We start from the raw sequence: 16,556 nt of genomic DNA on the forward strand, positions 1-16,556 counted from the left end.
ACTTTAACCCCTTCCCAATATCCACCATACATTTATGGTAAAAGTCGAGTCTTTAAAGAAGCTGAGCATAAGTACACAACAGACATTTGCCGCCACTGCCCGTAATGGGGGACAACTCTGATCACAGAATTCAAACCCTCCGATGCCATGGCCAATTGCAATCATGGCATCTGAGGTGTTATTAACTGGGAGCTCCTGGTGACAGAACAGCCCCCTGCAATGAGATCCCTGGAGCCTACAGCATTCGGGAGCCTTCTGAAGGCTTCCAGGCCTGCTGTAGTTAAGTTCCTATTGAGCCCTGCTTCAGATAGGGCTCAATAAGAACATATCAATTTCCCCATATACTACAATGGTAAAGCATTGCATTCTATAACAGAAGCAATTTGATAATTGCATGATGAAGTCCACTTGGAGGTCTAAACATATAGTAAAAAAAATAAAAATAAAAATTAAATATAGAAAAGAAAAGCAAAAATAATTTACATTTTTAAATCACCCACCTTCCCCATTTTGTATACGTTTTGAACAATGTAACAATAAAAATAAAAATAGCCAAATAGCTGTTGTTAGTCACTTTACCTCCTTAAAAAATGGAATAAAAAGAGATCAAAAAGTTATAATACCGAAATGCAGATCACCCCACAAGAAATGAGCCCACATAAACAGAAATGTAAACCTTAGAAATGTCAGAATATGGCAAGGCAAAGAAACATAACAAAAAGTATATCATCTTGTATTGCTGTAATCGTATTGACCTGCAGAATAAAGGTAATGTGTCATTTTTACCTCTGTGAACTCTGTAAAAATGAATCCCATATCCCATGGTGGAATTGCATTTAAAAAAAAATTCTACCTCATTTAGAATTTTCACGACATCTTATGGGATATTCAATCTGCACGAAAAAAATAATAATGTTTAGGACAAGTAGGGCTTCAAGCCAGATTATGTTAGGGTAGGTCACAAAGCCATACCATGAAGGGCTAAAATCATTGTGATTTTCTCATGACCTTACTACAATCAGCAGATATCGTTTTTGTTGCCAAGTTTTCACAATACCTCTTTTATCACAAGTGCACAAAATAACAGTAATATGCTGATAAAAATAAAAAAATCAACGAGTGTTCTGCTGTGCAAACCCTTACTGATATGTACAGAATGAAGTATTATGTGTTGCCCATTGAAATCAGTGGGTTTTATGTGTAATCCATAAATGTGCTTAGTCTAGCAGAGGTAAAGATACCCTTTTATAACCCCTCCCCACTATGACTACCAGTCTATCTGTCCATCAATCTATCCGTCATTCACAGTGATATTATTGAAGAACTGCTGCAAAACTAGCCATGACAGATAATATACCCTGTTAAAAAATAATAAACCATAGTTTAAAAAAAATTAAAATGAAAAAATAACACAACAAGCAACATATCTTATTCACATCATGTAACATCTGGACTGCAGGAAAGCTGCAGTGAAGTGCCATGTATGAGCTTAAAGGGGTTGTCCCATGAAAAATATTCAGCAGTTTTCAAACCGGCACCTGCATCTAAATAATCTAAATATAGCTACTGTTATTCAATAAAATGCCACCTGCTGTTTGTTCTTTTTCTTATTTCCTTGACCTGCTCACTGAGAAGGCCGCACATGCTCAGTTTCATCCTTCAGCTGCCTCCTGAGCTGTGATAGGGAGAGCTGAGACACGCCCCCTGAGCTGTGATAGGGAGAGCTGAGACACGCCCCTCAGCTGCAGCAGAAAATACACTCCCCCTGAGCTGTCAGCTTGATATAAATCTAGCAGAGCAATGAATGTGGAGATCTCTGGATCCATGTGAGGTACAGGGCTGGTTCTGGCTTTGTTACAAAGAGACTGTCATGTGCTATATGATCTCTGATTGTCATTTTCTTTACATTAGTCACGGGATAACCCCTTTAATTGTTAGGTGTTTTTTTTTAAATCAAAATCAAGTATGTTTAAGTCAAAGGCTGAGGAAAGCATATATGATCCAGAAAGCAAACAAACCCCATACTTCCTAATCCAGATTTAAGAAAATACAAACGCATTTAGTAGAATTCATTTCACTCGACTGGTAAGTTATTTGCATAGGACAGTCCGGATGATATTTTTGTTCTTTGCATAAGGCTTTTACTCTTTGGTCTGACACTATGCGATTCCACCTGTTATCCTCTCTCATGTTACAAAAGAAAGGCAAGCTCGGGAACCACATGCAAGAATTTATATGTAGAAATCAGAAAATGTCATTGAATTCAGCTATACATTTCTTTGCACTATATGTATATGCATTGGACCTTTTGTCAGACTTCGCCACTTCGCCCAGACTTTTCTGTGTGTGCTCAAACACATTCTGCGCCATACTCCCAGTTCCTGCTGAGTTTGCGGGTGCAGCAGCACTCCCCAAATCCATGGTAATGTGAGGTTGCCCTACAGTTCTTCCTACAGCATTGCACATGATTTATCAGTATATTACATACTTACAACATTCATATGAAACACAACATTCAATGAAATCTGATACATGAAGCTAAAAATTCACAATTACACATTTTTTTCATCTTTCTTTACTTTCTGTTTTGTCAGTATTTTGATATCTGTGTATATATATATGTATATATATATATATATATATATATATATATACCCCCGCCCCCCACACACACACACAACGTAGTTCCTCATTTCTCGTTAGTATCAATTTAAGACAACATGGAAAAAGAGAAATGTAAACTTTTCCTTGGTTGGATCCAAACAATTGTCCCATTGCTGAGAGGATTATTTATTTATTTTACACACTTATATAGCACTACTATTATATTCTGATGTGCTTTACAGACATTAGCATCACACTGTCCCCAATGGGGCTCACAATCCAAGTTCACTATTGGTATGTCTTTGGAGTGTAGGAGGAAACTCACGGAGAGCTTACAAACTCCATGCAGATGTTATCATTGGTCGGGTTCGAACCCTAGGACCCCAGCACTGCTCACATTTTGGTACTTATTACTAGGATACTATGGCACGCAATCTTGGGAAGTGCCAATGCGCATGTAGAAAGTGACTTATTTTTTATGTGCTGTCACCAGAGATACGGTATGTTATTGCCAACTAAGAATTCTTTAAAATCTCCTGAATATGCATAGGTGCCGTACTCCTAGCCTTAGTGCCAGAGCTTACATCAAAGCACTTGGAATCTGCTCGTGGAATGCTGAGTATCTCTTTTTTCAACTTTATGCTTCTATCAGTTTTATTATGCTGATGGCGTGAAAGTCTACCCAGGGACTTCTATACGGCCTGCAAGAACTGCATGCATCATTAGCATATTGATGTGCCTATGGTGAACAGAACTTTATCTTTCCCTTTGATATACATCAGTCCTCGACCTCTTTACATTGTAAGTCAACCTTTTGGTGCCTAGCTCTTGCATCTATGTGTTAAAACTGACAGACTCATCAAAAGCAGTAAATATGTCATCGCCCAGTAAAAAATGTAAGATGAGGTTTATGTCTATGTGAATGGAGAAGTCCCCTAGGACTGGTCTGTAGGATTACCCCGGCGTCTATTCACCTGTCGGACAAGAAGCATCGGACATTTTAAACATGACGTTATGTTCTACTTTACATAGATGACCATCAGAAGATGCAACACACGAACTTCTATCTTGCCGCTTGTTTCCTCACTTCAACTCTGACATTAAAAATCAAAGACGTCGCTGCCTTAGGGGCTCAGATTGATTTTTTTATGTCTCTTTTGTGTTTGCAGAAACTGACATGGAAATCTAAGCAGCCGGATGTAGACACCTGCAGGATGAAGGGGAAGCATAAGGTAGGCAGTTTTCAATTTCTTTCACTGGCACCAAGGGTTTAGCCTTCAGACAGTTACCTGTGGTCGAAGCCTGCCATGTGCTATGGATCACAGCCCACACTGCTTCCATGTAATTGCTTTTTACATGAACTCAGTGACTTTCATTTGCACAATAGATATTTGTTTATTGCAAAATATCATGTTAAAATGAATTCTGTATAATAGTCTTAAGAAAGGTGCTTGCCCCTGAATGTGATTATGATGCCATAATGTAAAATAATAAAGGGTAACCAGAATTCCCCAACATGATAAATAGGTCATTCCCATCTCCTTTTTATAAGAGAGCAGACCCCAACCTAGAGAAGAGGGGACATGATTCCCAATGGGATTTAGTAATGAAATGAAGAATACAAAATCTTATATATTCTGTTAGTCTTGTCAGTAATATCTAGGCAAAGTGCTATAAATGCTAGGCCATGTAAAACCTAGGATCCAGTCGAAATAGACTTGGTGGAACCACGGTGTAGGAGTGGATAAATCAGAGCAATTATTAGGTTGTATAGTGTTGTATACTATCTAAATGCATGTTTTCTTATCCATAGGATGAATGTCATAATTTTATAAAGGTTTTACTAAAGAGGGATGAAGAAACGTTGTTTGTCTGTGGAACAAATGCTTTTAATCCTGCGTGTCGAAACTACAGGGTAAGTCCTTGTAATGTTGTTTTTGCTGATATAGAAGATGTGTTACAAACTGGACATGAGTGCATTTAGATATTCGAGGTGCAATAGGGACTATATGGAGACAAATATCCAATAATAAACATCAGCAGTCACAGACTACCACCGCTAAAACATAGCCTTTATTATATAGCATTAAAATAAAATAAAAACAAATAAACCTAGTGATAACATAAAGAAAACAATGAAAGAAAATATATGGATTTAAATGAGTCAATCCTCTGCACTTAGGGACACCGATAGGCAGGTGCGGGCCAAATATAATATCCTATGGGCTCTGACCCTCAAACTGGCCCTAACTCTTTAATGTCCTGCCTAAGAACAGAATAGCCGCCCCAATAGGGGCGATCCCGTATCAGGAACCTCACCTGAATAGGGGAAAAGCTAACAGCTAGTATATGCTAACTGAAAAAAATTCACTACCACGATTAGTAGCTCAATATATTCTAAAAAAATAAAATTATATATATATCCGCAGTAAATAATTAATTGTTGAAACAAATAAGAATCAAAGTTTGTATATAACTACCATAAACTGATCCTGATTATAGATAGCTGTAAAATTGATATTATCGCAAAAACATGCCGTCTTAGTTTATCACGTCATCTACCCGACGCGTTTCACCCATACATAGTTGGGCTCATCAGGGGACCTGTTGGATAGATACCTGACCAGGATCAGGTCAAGACTTAGATCTGAAAACTTAAAGTAAACCAGTAGGATATTTTCAGTTTATAGAACAAAACTGGAAATGGTAAGTCTCAAAAGAGTAAGTATAGGAGATGTCTATAACAGCTCACAAATATGGTATATTCTCCCAATAACCGGGAACTATTCAATGAAAATAAACCAATCGGCTACTTGCGTGTCCACTAGGTAAAGATCGGATGATACTGTTGTACAGGTGCCACGCCCCCTGATATATCAGTCACGAGGTGGACAGCAGTAGACAAAAATCCACCTATACATGAATTAGGCGCTATATACAGTGGTATACGGGAGAGCTGGTGGAGTTAACTTGCAAAGCAGCAAACGCTTTGCTGCAGGAGCCCAGTGTAATAATACACAATCATCGCTCTGCACCACGGACACTCTGCCACTGTGACACAGGACCACTATATGCAGTGCCTCATCCACTGCGTTACACATTTATGATTGTGTATTTTTTTTTTTTTGTATTTTGTATTTTAAGCTACTAATCGTGGTAGTGGCATTTTTTCAGTTAGCATATACTAGCTGTTAGCTTTTCCCCTATTCAGGCCATTCTAGGGCGCTCAGGAGGTTCCTGATACGGGATCGCCCCTATCAAGGCGGCCATTCCGTTTTTAGGCAGGGCATTATAGAGCTAGGGCATATTGGTACACCTTAGACTTTTTCCAGGGTGTGGGTGCCCACAGAGAGGGCTTTGAGTGCCGCCTCTGGCACCCGTGCCATAGGTTCACCACCACTGCAATAGAACTACACTGGAGAGGCAGCACACACAGATAGTACAGGCAGTGTGAGTCAGAAATTTTATATATAACTGCAGCTAATCACTGTATACACTCACCTACTATATATCTCTGCTCCTTGTCCTTTAGATATGGGAGAATGTGGGCGAATACAGAGATATACAATGTGGGGAACGGCGGTGCCCGAGAGGTGCCAGAAGGGATTTGATTGGTGTTGATGTCATCCTGTAATTACAGGAAGGCAGCCACATGGGAGAGACCAAGTTCCTGTTTGTGCATTAGAGCAAGCTCTGGGCTGCTGGTCATACTTGAGGTGACATGACCAAGTTCCCATAATGAAATAGTTTAAAATGTATGGATGCAACTGAGTTAGGGTGTAACAAATGACACTGGTAGAATAATGGTGGTGAGTTAACAGTATACGGTATGTAAGATAAAAAGGAGTGCTTCTTTAAGTATAGCAACCACTGACATTCTTCTTGTGAAGAATTCTGAAACTGAGTGCTAAGGGGATCATAGAAATAAGACAAATGTTTGGGAGAACTTGCTGATTTTGGCGGAACCAGTTAACCATCTAATTGTGTCTAGCAATGGCATATATCCTTCTACCGATTTAGAGCCACATGCTGAAATCACCCATTGCAGCCAACTTTAGCCTTGTGTATGGCGAGCTTAACAAAATTAATAAAGGATAATATAGATATGCAGTGGTTCATTCACATGCTCCAAATAACTGAATAAATCCATGTAATAGTTAATAAAGAAATGGTAAAAAGCAAAGAAAAACCATTTATGTAAGATTTTAATAAGCCATTTCTGTTTCTTAGATGCAGCTTATAATTGCTTGAGTGATTTAATGATCTGCTTCTGTATGATATCTCTCAGCAAAGTATAAGGCTTATCAGCTGGAGCACTGCATCATCCGCTGCAGGGAGCAGAACCGGCTTCTGGGGCGGGAGGCACACCTGTATGTGCTGGAATGTCCTATCTCCCCTCTTATCTGTCTTCTACAACTGCAGGCCTTGAAAAAAATCCTGTTGCTGGGGGGCTGTCTGTTTCACTGATAATTATCCATAGCCATGGGGGTCGGCAGCTAATTGTTTACAGCCTCTTTGAGAATTTCTGTAGCATAGTCGAGGCTATGAAGACATATAAAAAATTTTTGCTATCACGGTTTGAAATGCTATTTAATTTGATAATCAAGAGCTTTTATTGCTTTTAGCTATGATGGTATGCAGATTTTAATTGCTTTAATAGAAGTAAAAGAAATGTGAGTAATTAAATCAGACCCCATATATTTAATGTAAATTGAAAGAGAAGCATCCAGTGGGGTAGATGTTTTGTATAACTGCATGTAAAAATGTCTATCGCTAATGTTATATCGCACATGTCAGCAGGATCAAACCTACCAAGCCTGGCATACCGTCTGGTAGTCTTGACCTTGGTGATTTAAATGCTACCTGTCTAGTAAAAAATTGGTTGAGGTTCTCCAAAGAAAAAATACTTTTATTTGTTAATGGTTCAGTGCATGGAGGGGCACGGCCCAGTGCACCTTAGCTTTCCAGTGCTGGCCACGCCCCTTGGTGCACTGAACCCTCATTTACATAAATAATATTTTATCAAGCTTGATAAAGACTACGATGTAGCCCAAACATTGCACTATCTTTGGCACTTTTAGTACATTTTTAAGGACTCAACTTGAATAAAGAACCCTTTAAGGATATGCTGCCGTCAATTTTGTTTGGACTATTTATGGAGCGATCGATAACGATCCATGGTCGTTAATTGGCTGAGGCATTCCTGAAGGAGTCTGGATGGTACGTTGGTGCTGTTTTCACTTTACACTTTCTACTATCCAGTGGATAGGTCATCAGAATCAGATCTGTAGGGATCAGACACCTGGCACCCCCACTGATCATCTGTTACATGCAGTCATGGTTCCAGGAAGCTCTGCACACTGTGTAGTCGCCATTCAAAGGTACTATCACTTAGCTCCTATTCAAGTGGCTGCTGATAACAGCTGATTGGTGAGGGTTCTGGGTGCCAAAGCTCCACCAATCTGATATTGAAGATATATCCTGTGGTTAGGTCAACAACATCTTAGTCTTGGAAAACTCCTTTAAAGGGGTTGTCCCACTTTGCTTTTTTAATCTTATCAGCAGTAGATGTCCTGATAACTTCCTGGTTCTCAGGCAGTTGAGTGAAGGCCACGCCTCCTCATGACTCACCCTGCGTGCTCGTTCATGTGTATGAGTCATCCACATGGAGCCGTATGTGAGGTCCCGCCCCCCCCAGTATAATAAACATTGAGTGCGCCCCCCCCCCAGTATAATATACATTTAGTGCGCCCCCCCAGTATAATATACATTCAGTGCGGCCACCCCCCCCCCCCCAGTATAATATACATTCAGTGCGGCCACCCCCCCCCAGTATAATATACATTCAGTGCGGCCACCCCCCCCCAGTATAATATACATTCAGTGCGGCCACCCCCCCCCCAGTATAATATACATTCAGTGCGGCCACCCCCCCCCAGTATAATATACATTCAGTGCGCCCCCCCCCCCCCAGTATAATATACATTCAGTGCGGCCACCCCCCCCAGTATAATATACATTCAGTGCGGCCACCCCCCCCCCCCCCAGTATAATATACATTCAGTGCGGCCACCCCCCCCCCCCCAGTATAATATACATTCAGTGCGGCCACCCCCCCCCCCAGTATAATATACATTCAGTGCGGACCCCCCCAGTATAATAAACATTGGTGGCGCAGTGGGAAGTGCCAATGAGGGTTAAAAAAATAAATAAAAAATTAACTCACCTCCTCCAATTGATTGCGCAGCTGCCGGTCTCCTGTTCTATCTTTAGGACCTGTGAAAGGACCTTTGGTGACATCACTGTGGTCATCACATGGTACATCATATGATCCATCACCATGGTAATGGACCATGTGATTAGCTCAGTGACGTCACCACAGGTCCTGAAGATAGAACAGGAGACCGGCAGCTGTGCGATCAATTGGTGGAGGTGAGTTAATTTTTTATTTATTTTTTTAACCCTCATTGGCACTTCCCACTGCGCCACCAATGTATATTATACTGGGGGGTGGCGCACTGAATGTATATTATACTGGGGGGGGTGGCCGCACTGAATGTATATTATACTGGGGGGGGTGGCCGCACTGAATGTATATTATACTGGGGGGGGGGGTGGCCGCACTGAATGTATATTATACTGGGGGGGCGCACTGAATGTATATTATACTGGGGGGGGTGGCCACACTGAATGTATATTATACTGGGGGGGGGGGGCGCACTGCGCCACCAATGTTAATACAAATGCAGGAGGTGGGTGCCGGAGTGAAATAGCCGGCACCCGACCTCTATGATAGGGGGCTGCGATCAGCGGCAGTTAACCCCTAAGGTCCCGCTCCCTGTCATAGAGGTCGGGTGCCGGCTATTTGATTCCGGCACCCGCCTGCTGTATTTGCGCATGCGCGGGCGTGCGCGTACTTGTAAGAATGGAGAGGCGGCCCGAGTACTGGTTCAGCTGTTGTGCGCAGGCGCGGCACAGCGATGCGGCCGGACGAAAGAGGCCGTATCCATGGGATACAGAAAACAACAAAGGAATCGCTTTACATGATTTTTTGAATGAAAGGTAGCTTTTGGATAATAACATGGATAGGAAGATATGTTGTGTGGGGGTAAATAGATTAGATAAAACCTATTTTATGAAGTGGGACAACCCCTTTAAGTCAAAACTGATTACTGATATACTGTAGCTCTAGCTTTTTTGCTAGTATTTGAGTGGTACGATTGAGATTGTCACTTGTTATGGAGAGCAGAAATGAGCATAGCCACCTGTTTCAGCAGTGAATAGACAAGTTATTTTACAGCAGATACAGAGTGTGCTTCTGTCTTTTACAGTGCTTTGTCTGCACTGTTTTGTTAGAAAATCATATCTTCTTCGACTTCTCCACCATTCTCTGCTTGTAGCAGGGAGCAGAATGCATCTGGCTTTCCAATAACTGTCCAAGCAGTGACTACTTTAAGTCCCCTTGTCACTGCTTCATTCTCGTTCGTTAGAATTAATGCATGTAACAAATCCCAAGAAGTCACTCCTGTTCTACTAGTTTTTATTTTATTTTATTTTTTGGCACAAAAATGTCCACAATAGAAGCCATCCATCTCATCGTCTCTCACAGATGTTTCCTTACAATAATCTCTTGCCTCTGCTGATTTCATCACCTGCTGCCCATGTCATTTGGAACACAAGTGGTATGTGCAAGGGGAACTCACACAAGTTAACATGGACACCTGTGGTCTGCTTGTCTGTTCTGCTAGCTGTACAGATGGCGCTCCATCAACCTTTGACTTCCAAACAGCAGACAGAGCCCCTTCTTGGGCTGTAAAGTGAAAATGCAGATGGGCATCAGATATTGTAGTGCTCCTATGCAGAATGAGCTCTGCTTATTTTCTTCATACTGACACTTTCATAGCACAGCCTAATTGTGCTGCCTAGAAAAGTAATTGCTTTCTGAAAGACTGGACAGCGGAAGATTCATGACAGGAAACAAATGATGACAGGTCCACTCCTCAGCTGAATGATGAAAGCTTCGTACAATATGGGTAAAAAGTTAATTGCTGCCTGGTACAGCAAGGAAGGTTGTTTCTTAAGAGCTGTAAGCGCTTTTCTGATTTATGCCAGGTACACTAATCTATTGAATGTACCTGTGTGATAGATTACATTCAAATGTACAAAATAGCTGGGAATGATATATACTTTCCTATAGATTCCACCATCACATTCTGCACTAAATCCTGGAGCTTAGATGATGTTGTTATGGTACCAAGAACTTCTTAATACTAGAGTCGGCTATGTATTTTCAAGAGTTGGAGTTAAAGGAGTTGTCCAAGATTGGGCAAAATAATTAAAAGAACCCATTACTTACCAAGTGGATCACCAGATGTCTCAGCACCATGATTCCGCTCCTCCACGCCAGGCTTTGCCTACTTGTCACATTAAAAATGCATGACCACAGCAGCCAATCACTGGTCTCAGCGGTGGTGTAATCATCAAAGCCTAGCAAGGACTTTTGTGGAAGAACAGTGGGAGATTTACCAAGGGTAAATTAAGGCTGAGTTCACATCAGCATTCAGCCTTTCCATTCCATTATAGGAGCCGAAGAACGGAAAGGACGGGTTCGGCACATACTGTAACTGAGCCGAACGCAGCCTACGGACACCATAGACTATAATGGGGTCCGTTCTGTTTCTGCTCAGAAGAAGATTTTTGAAGAGAAGACAAAGGTCCTGCTCTATGGGGTCCATAGGCTTTGTTTGGCTCAGTTATGTGCTGAATCCGTACTTTCCATTCTTCTGCTTCTATAACGGTGCAGAAGAATGGAAAGGCTGAAGGCTGATGTGAACTCAGCCTAAAGGGTCTTTTACCTGCATTTGTCCAATCCAACCTCTTTCATTGAAATCATTTTACACAATTGTCCAGATTACCTTGAAAGATTTTTATCTTGTTTTTGAATAAATAATTAGAATTGCTGAGACACTAGCTCAATGCCCCTATGACATCACCAAACCAGTTCATTGACAAGCCTCCTCCACAGTTCCTGTTGATAGCTCTCCCAGTGTGTACTTTTTGAACAGAGAGGACTTTATTATGTTTTTGCGTGTTGAGAATGTGCCAGTTGCCAGAGACCACATAATCAGACACAGCACAGAAGAAATCCCATCAAGGGATAACATATCAGCCAAAGTTTAAGAGAGAGAATTACTATTGGCAAATGTACAATTATGAGTGTGTTAGGTGCTTTTAAAATTGGCCATCATGAGCGGGGCTTACTAGTAACTGCATCATTTGGTTTTTACAGGCAAAACCCTCATCATGTAGCATAATTCATATAGTCCTGTAGATTGTAATATAATATGTGGATTTAAACATCTGTCTCAGCTGTCTTGAGTTCAACTGGTACAATGTTCTCTTGCACATGGATATTGAGATGTAGCAGTTTTAATTTTCTAGTGAAATGTCTTGTTAATAACGTGTTGCTTTATTCATCAGATGGATACTCTTGAGTTTTTAGATGAAGAAATAAGCGGCATGGCCAGATGTCCATATGATGCCAAGCATTCCAACGTTGCTCTATTTGCAGGTATGACTTGTAAAAGTTCAAATTACTAAAATTGTTTATTTACATGCTCATAGTAAATTAGTCACCTCTGTATGTGGTATAGATCACTATGAAGTTTGTGGAAACTATGGTTGACAAAAGTGTATAAAGCCTTTTGGGGCATGTGTGGTAGCAGAGCATATCTCAGCAGGCAGCAAGTGAGGAGAGGTTGTGTAGAATATTGATATAGTCATTATCGACTGTTTACTTACATATTACCTCCCGTAACTCATTATTGCTTTCTAACATATGTTGCATCTGCCAAGTTGTATATTAAAAAAAAGGCAATGAAAGTGGGAATGTAATCAACTGCCTAATTTTTTATGCATCTTAAACTCTGTTTTGAGCTTTATGTTGTACTTTACATTTTTAGCGGAGTATATTGAAATTTGTCCTCTCTCGCTAACATAGATTTGTGCCATTTGGTTGGAATTTCTATTAGACTTGGAAGTGCAGTTTTGTGAATATATAAAACTTCCATTGTTTAAATGAAATGTCAGATTTAATTGGAAATATTACCTTAAAAGTTCAGAAAGATCAATACATCATTTCTATGCTAAATCCCAAGGTCAGATATTTTATTGGATTTCTGATTAATACAGTACGAGGAGACATTCTATATAGGAATATAATACTCTGGAGGGGAAGGCCAGTCAACTGGTTGAAACCCAGGACAGACACATCTGAACTGATCAGATCTGTTTGGTGATAAATTTTATTCTAATTCCAGCATAAGAGAGGAGAACACAAATAGGGCTTTCATTTTCAAAAAAAAATGGACTTATTTTCTCCTTTATTCATGATTTTCGTGTCATTTTTCTTGTAGCTCTACTTTCGGCATATGACCTTACACTTACAATGCTGTTCATTTCAGTACAGTGACTGAGACATAAAACAAATCTATTTTCTAAAGCCAAGATGCATGTGTCTAAATGAAGTTTTATTGCTGGCAAAATAGAAAGAACTCATCACTGCATTGGACCCCAGGGCAGTCTATCACATTATATATTATATGCAGTGGATGTTTCAGTACTAACCCCAAGTGGCCTTGCAGAAACTTTATATTTTTTTATGGTGATTTAGATGCCATTTTATGCCTCTTTCCATTAGCATGTGTATTGTATAATACTCGACCACCACTGAAATATGCCTCAAAGATATTTATCAATTGGATGTTGGACACTTATCCCTGGCTAATGTAGAGGAGAGCCAAGCCATGAGCTGTTTCTCATTATTCTACTGCATGTACAATGAAATGAAGAATACGTAGGAAAGAAAAATAATCCAGAGGGGATAATGAGAGTGGAAAGAAGGATAATTTCCCATGACTCGACTAGTGTTTAGCATGGTCCAAAATGACCATGTAAACATATGTACGTAAGAACTTAATTGACTGCATCTGCAATATGATCTTAATATTTCTTGGCATAAAAAGGGAGCAGTGTATAAAGTCTAGTATTGGAGCTTATTGTGGGATCTACGTCTACATTTTTTAAATTAATTTTTCAAAAGGAGGGAAGGTTGAGCAACACTATAACAAATCACAGTGATATGTATGTGCACAAAGGTACTTTGTAATGGATACATTTTCATATGATAGACATTTATTATATTATTGGATGATCTAGATCAATGGTTCACAAAACTGGCTAAAAGATTTTTCTTTGCGTAGCGACACATGAACCCATTATTACAATAGGGCATTTAAATTGATTTAAAAACATAAGTCACATGCAGTCAAATATATTTGAAAATTGTCCTATTAGGATGAAAATTGATGAAATTGCCAATCGTAATTTGTTGGAATGAATTAAAGATCATTCAATAACATGTTTTAACAATATCCCGAATGCCATTTTTTTTTTTACCAATCTTTCTTGTCATGTTGAAGTTGCTGGACCACCCTTAAAAGGGTTCTCTGAGATTGAATAAAAATATCTGCAAGGAACCAGTTGTATAATATGAGCAGGGCTTGTTGCAGAGCTGCCGAGGTGGTGAGAGGTGGGGCCATATTGCACAATATGCTATGGCACTAGCAGTTACAACACATTGGTTAGCTTTCCTGTCAGGCTGCCCAGCCATGATAGCATATTGCATGCAGGGTGGCATCATTACCGGCTGACAGCCTTGTGTGTGGGGAGCTCCTGACTTTTGCCCGACTGATATCGGTGGAGAGAAACATTGGGTGTATTGAATTTCAGCGCCTCATCTTTTTGTTCTCCTTGGAGATAACCTGCTGCCAGAGTTTTTTTTTTTTCTATCCCCACTGAAAACACATACACATTTAGCCAAGATGAACGTGTATATTTATGGGGAACATACTTGTTTAGACAGCAGTTCTTGAAGCTATATGCCAGCCTTTACTCTATTTTATCACAAATACTGCTTCTGGTAATCATGTTGCAAATGACAAAAATGCTATGCAATACTATAATCATTATATATTATTCTAGAAATTCTGTTAATAACCCCACGTTGACATATCTAACATCTATTTTTTCAACTAACCTCTAGAAATATGAGCCAGTTATAAAAAAAATGACTTCTTTAACTTAAGGTACATTAGAAACAGCTTTACCTAGAGCTTCGACACCAGGATCTTGAGGTGGTGATTTATATCAAACCTCACATGCAATTAATTAGCGGTTAGCAAGAACAGCTTCTGTGATAACATAAACCTTTCTGAAACTGTTTCCTTGGATTTGTCTTTATTTTTGGAAAATAGCAATTGCTATGTCAGATTTAGTGAGGTTCAGAGCACTGATCAGCACAGCAGTAACCAAACAAAAATGTGTAGCCTTTATTTGTCTTTGTTTTCATCATACGCCTCCTGCCACTAAGTTCTACCTTATGTAATATAAAAAGGATAAGATGTGTATGAGTGAAATGAAACATAATACATGGCTTTAAAATCTAAATTAGCACTGGAAATCTGGAATATTACGCCTGTCGGGGTGTATTCTGATTATTGCCAGCTTGAACAGGGATCTGCTTTATCCTGAACTCCTCTGGAAGCAATCATCGAATAGACACAAATCCATAGGAAGCCTGAGCTCATTAGTTTTACGTGGAGTTGTACATTTTTTCCCTAATACTTCAACCTCATAAACTTTTGTAAACAAGCAAATGTAATGTAGAACTTTGTGAGCAGTCATGTGCATGTATAATTTAAATTGGAGCCTAGCTAATATGAGAATTTAGTCCATTTGCTCAGTACAAATGACATTTGAGTATTCATTGTAATGTATTTGAGCACATAGGAGACACTATAATATCAAGCATACACCAGAGAGTAGTGTGAGCATAGAGGAAAAAACTAGTCATGGGTTCCTCTTCATAACTGCTGCATACCAACTCCCCATGGTCCATAGCTAAAATTGGAGATTGGACTTTTCTATTTCTAGAACGGGAATTTATTGGTTGTTCAAAGGGACTATATAAATTTGTCAGTAAATTTTGTAGTCCGCAAGATGCTGTGCAATGTCTGACATTCAGGAAATACTGTACACAGGTCATCCCCCGTTCCTTTTTTCAGCTTGTTGTGCCAGTTCCCAAAACAGTAGAAGGCACCAGGATGTCTTGCATCTGTTCTCCATAGAAGTCTATGACAATCTGGGTGGTAGACTTCCCTTGCAGTATTTTGTTATATTCTGTCCTAGGATTAACCTGGATTACAGAAGAACAAAATCGTTCACCCAATTCGCATTTCACCAATTTGATAAATTATCAGGCAAATGCCATATTTCACTATATAAGCAGTCGTCATTCATGGAAGAGCTACATGTGAACAAACTCATAAATCCTTGAGCCATGATCCTTGAGATCACATTTGAGAGACTGAATTGAGACTAGTTAGGCCTCTTATATGAAAACTATGTCTGAGAAAAAAATTGACCTAATTGTCCTAATATTCACTGGATGAATGAACTATAGGGTCTTAATTAGTTATTATAATGATTGGACATTTCGGTATGTTCAAAATATCTTTACTTGAAGAACCAAAAACACCCTTTAAAGGGAACCTGTCAGAAGAACAATGGGGCACATTTATTAAGACCAGCATTTTAGACGCTGGTCTTAATAAGCCCTATATCTGGCAGTGGATTCGCTGAAGTTATGAAGAGGTGCGGGCTTCCTTGCTGTCCTACATAAACCATTTTCTATGCCTAAACCATGCCCCTTCCCCACCCAAGCCACGCCCACTTTTTCTATCTGGTGTAAGCAGGGAAGAAGATTCTGAGATTCTGCCGCACCATGGCGTGAGACAGAATGTGCGCCAGATCATAAATGACCTTAAATGTCTTTAGTTGTTCCCTTGAACAAAGTTTCATTAGTCTGCTGTGCTGCATTATATGAATTCATG

General features: G+C 39.8%; 1 protein-coding gene across 5 annotated transcripts in view; it reads left to right on the forward strand.

Annotated features, from left to right (window-relative positions):
- SEMA6A (semaphorin 6A) overlaps nt 1–16,556 on the forward strand; it is a 206,729-nt gene that overhangs the window by 82,499 nt on the left and 107,674 nt on the right. For all 5 annotated transcript variants that reach the window (XM_044275906.1, XM_044275907.1, XM_044275904.1 and 2 more), the window contains 3 exons: nt 3,774–3,836; nt 4,418–4,519; nt 12,085–12,175. In XM_044275906.1, coding sequence (XP_044131841.1) covers nt 3,774–3,836; nt 4,418–4,519; nt 12,085–12,175 — 256 coding nt within the window. The remainder of the gene's footprint in view (nt 1–3,773; nt 3,837–4,417; nt 4,520–12,084; nt 12,176–16,556) is intronic.

The sequence above is a fragment of the Bufo gargarizans genome, chromosome 1, assembly GCF_014858855.1.
Source record: "Bufo gargarizans isolate SCDJY-AF-19 chromosome 1, ASM1485885v1, whole genome shotgun sequence".
Lineage (NCBI taxonomy): Eukaryota > Metazoa > Chordata > Amphibia > Anura > Bufonidae > Bufo > Bufo gargarizans.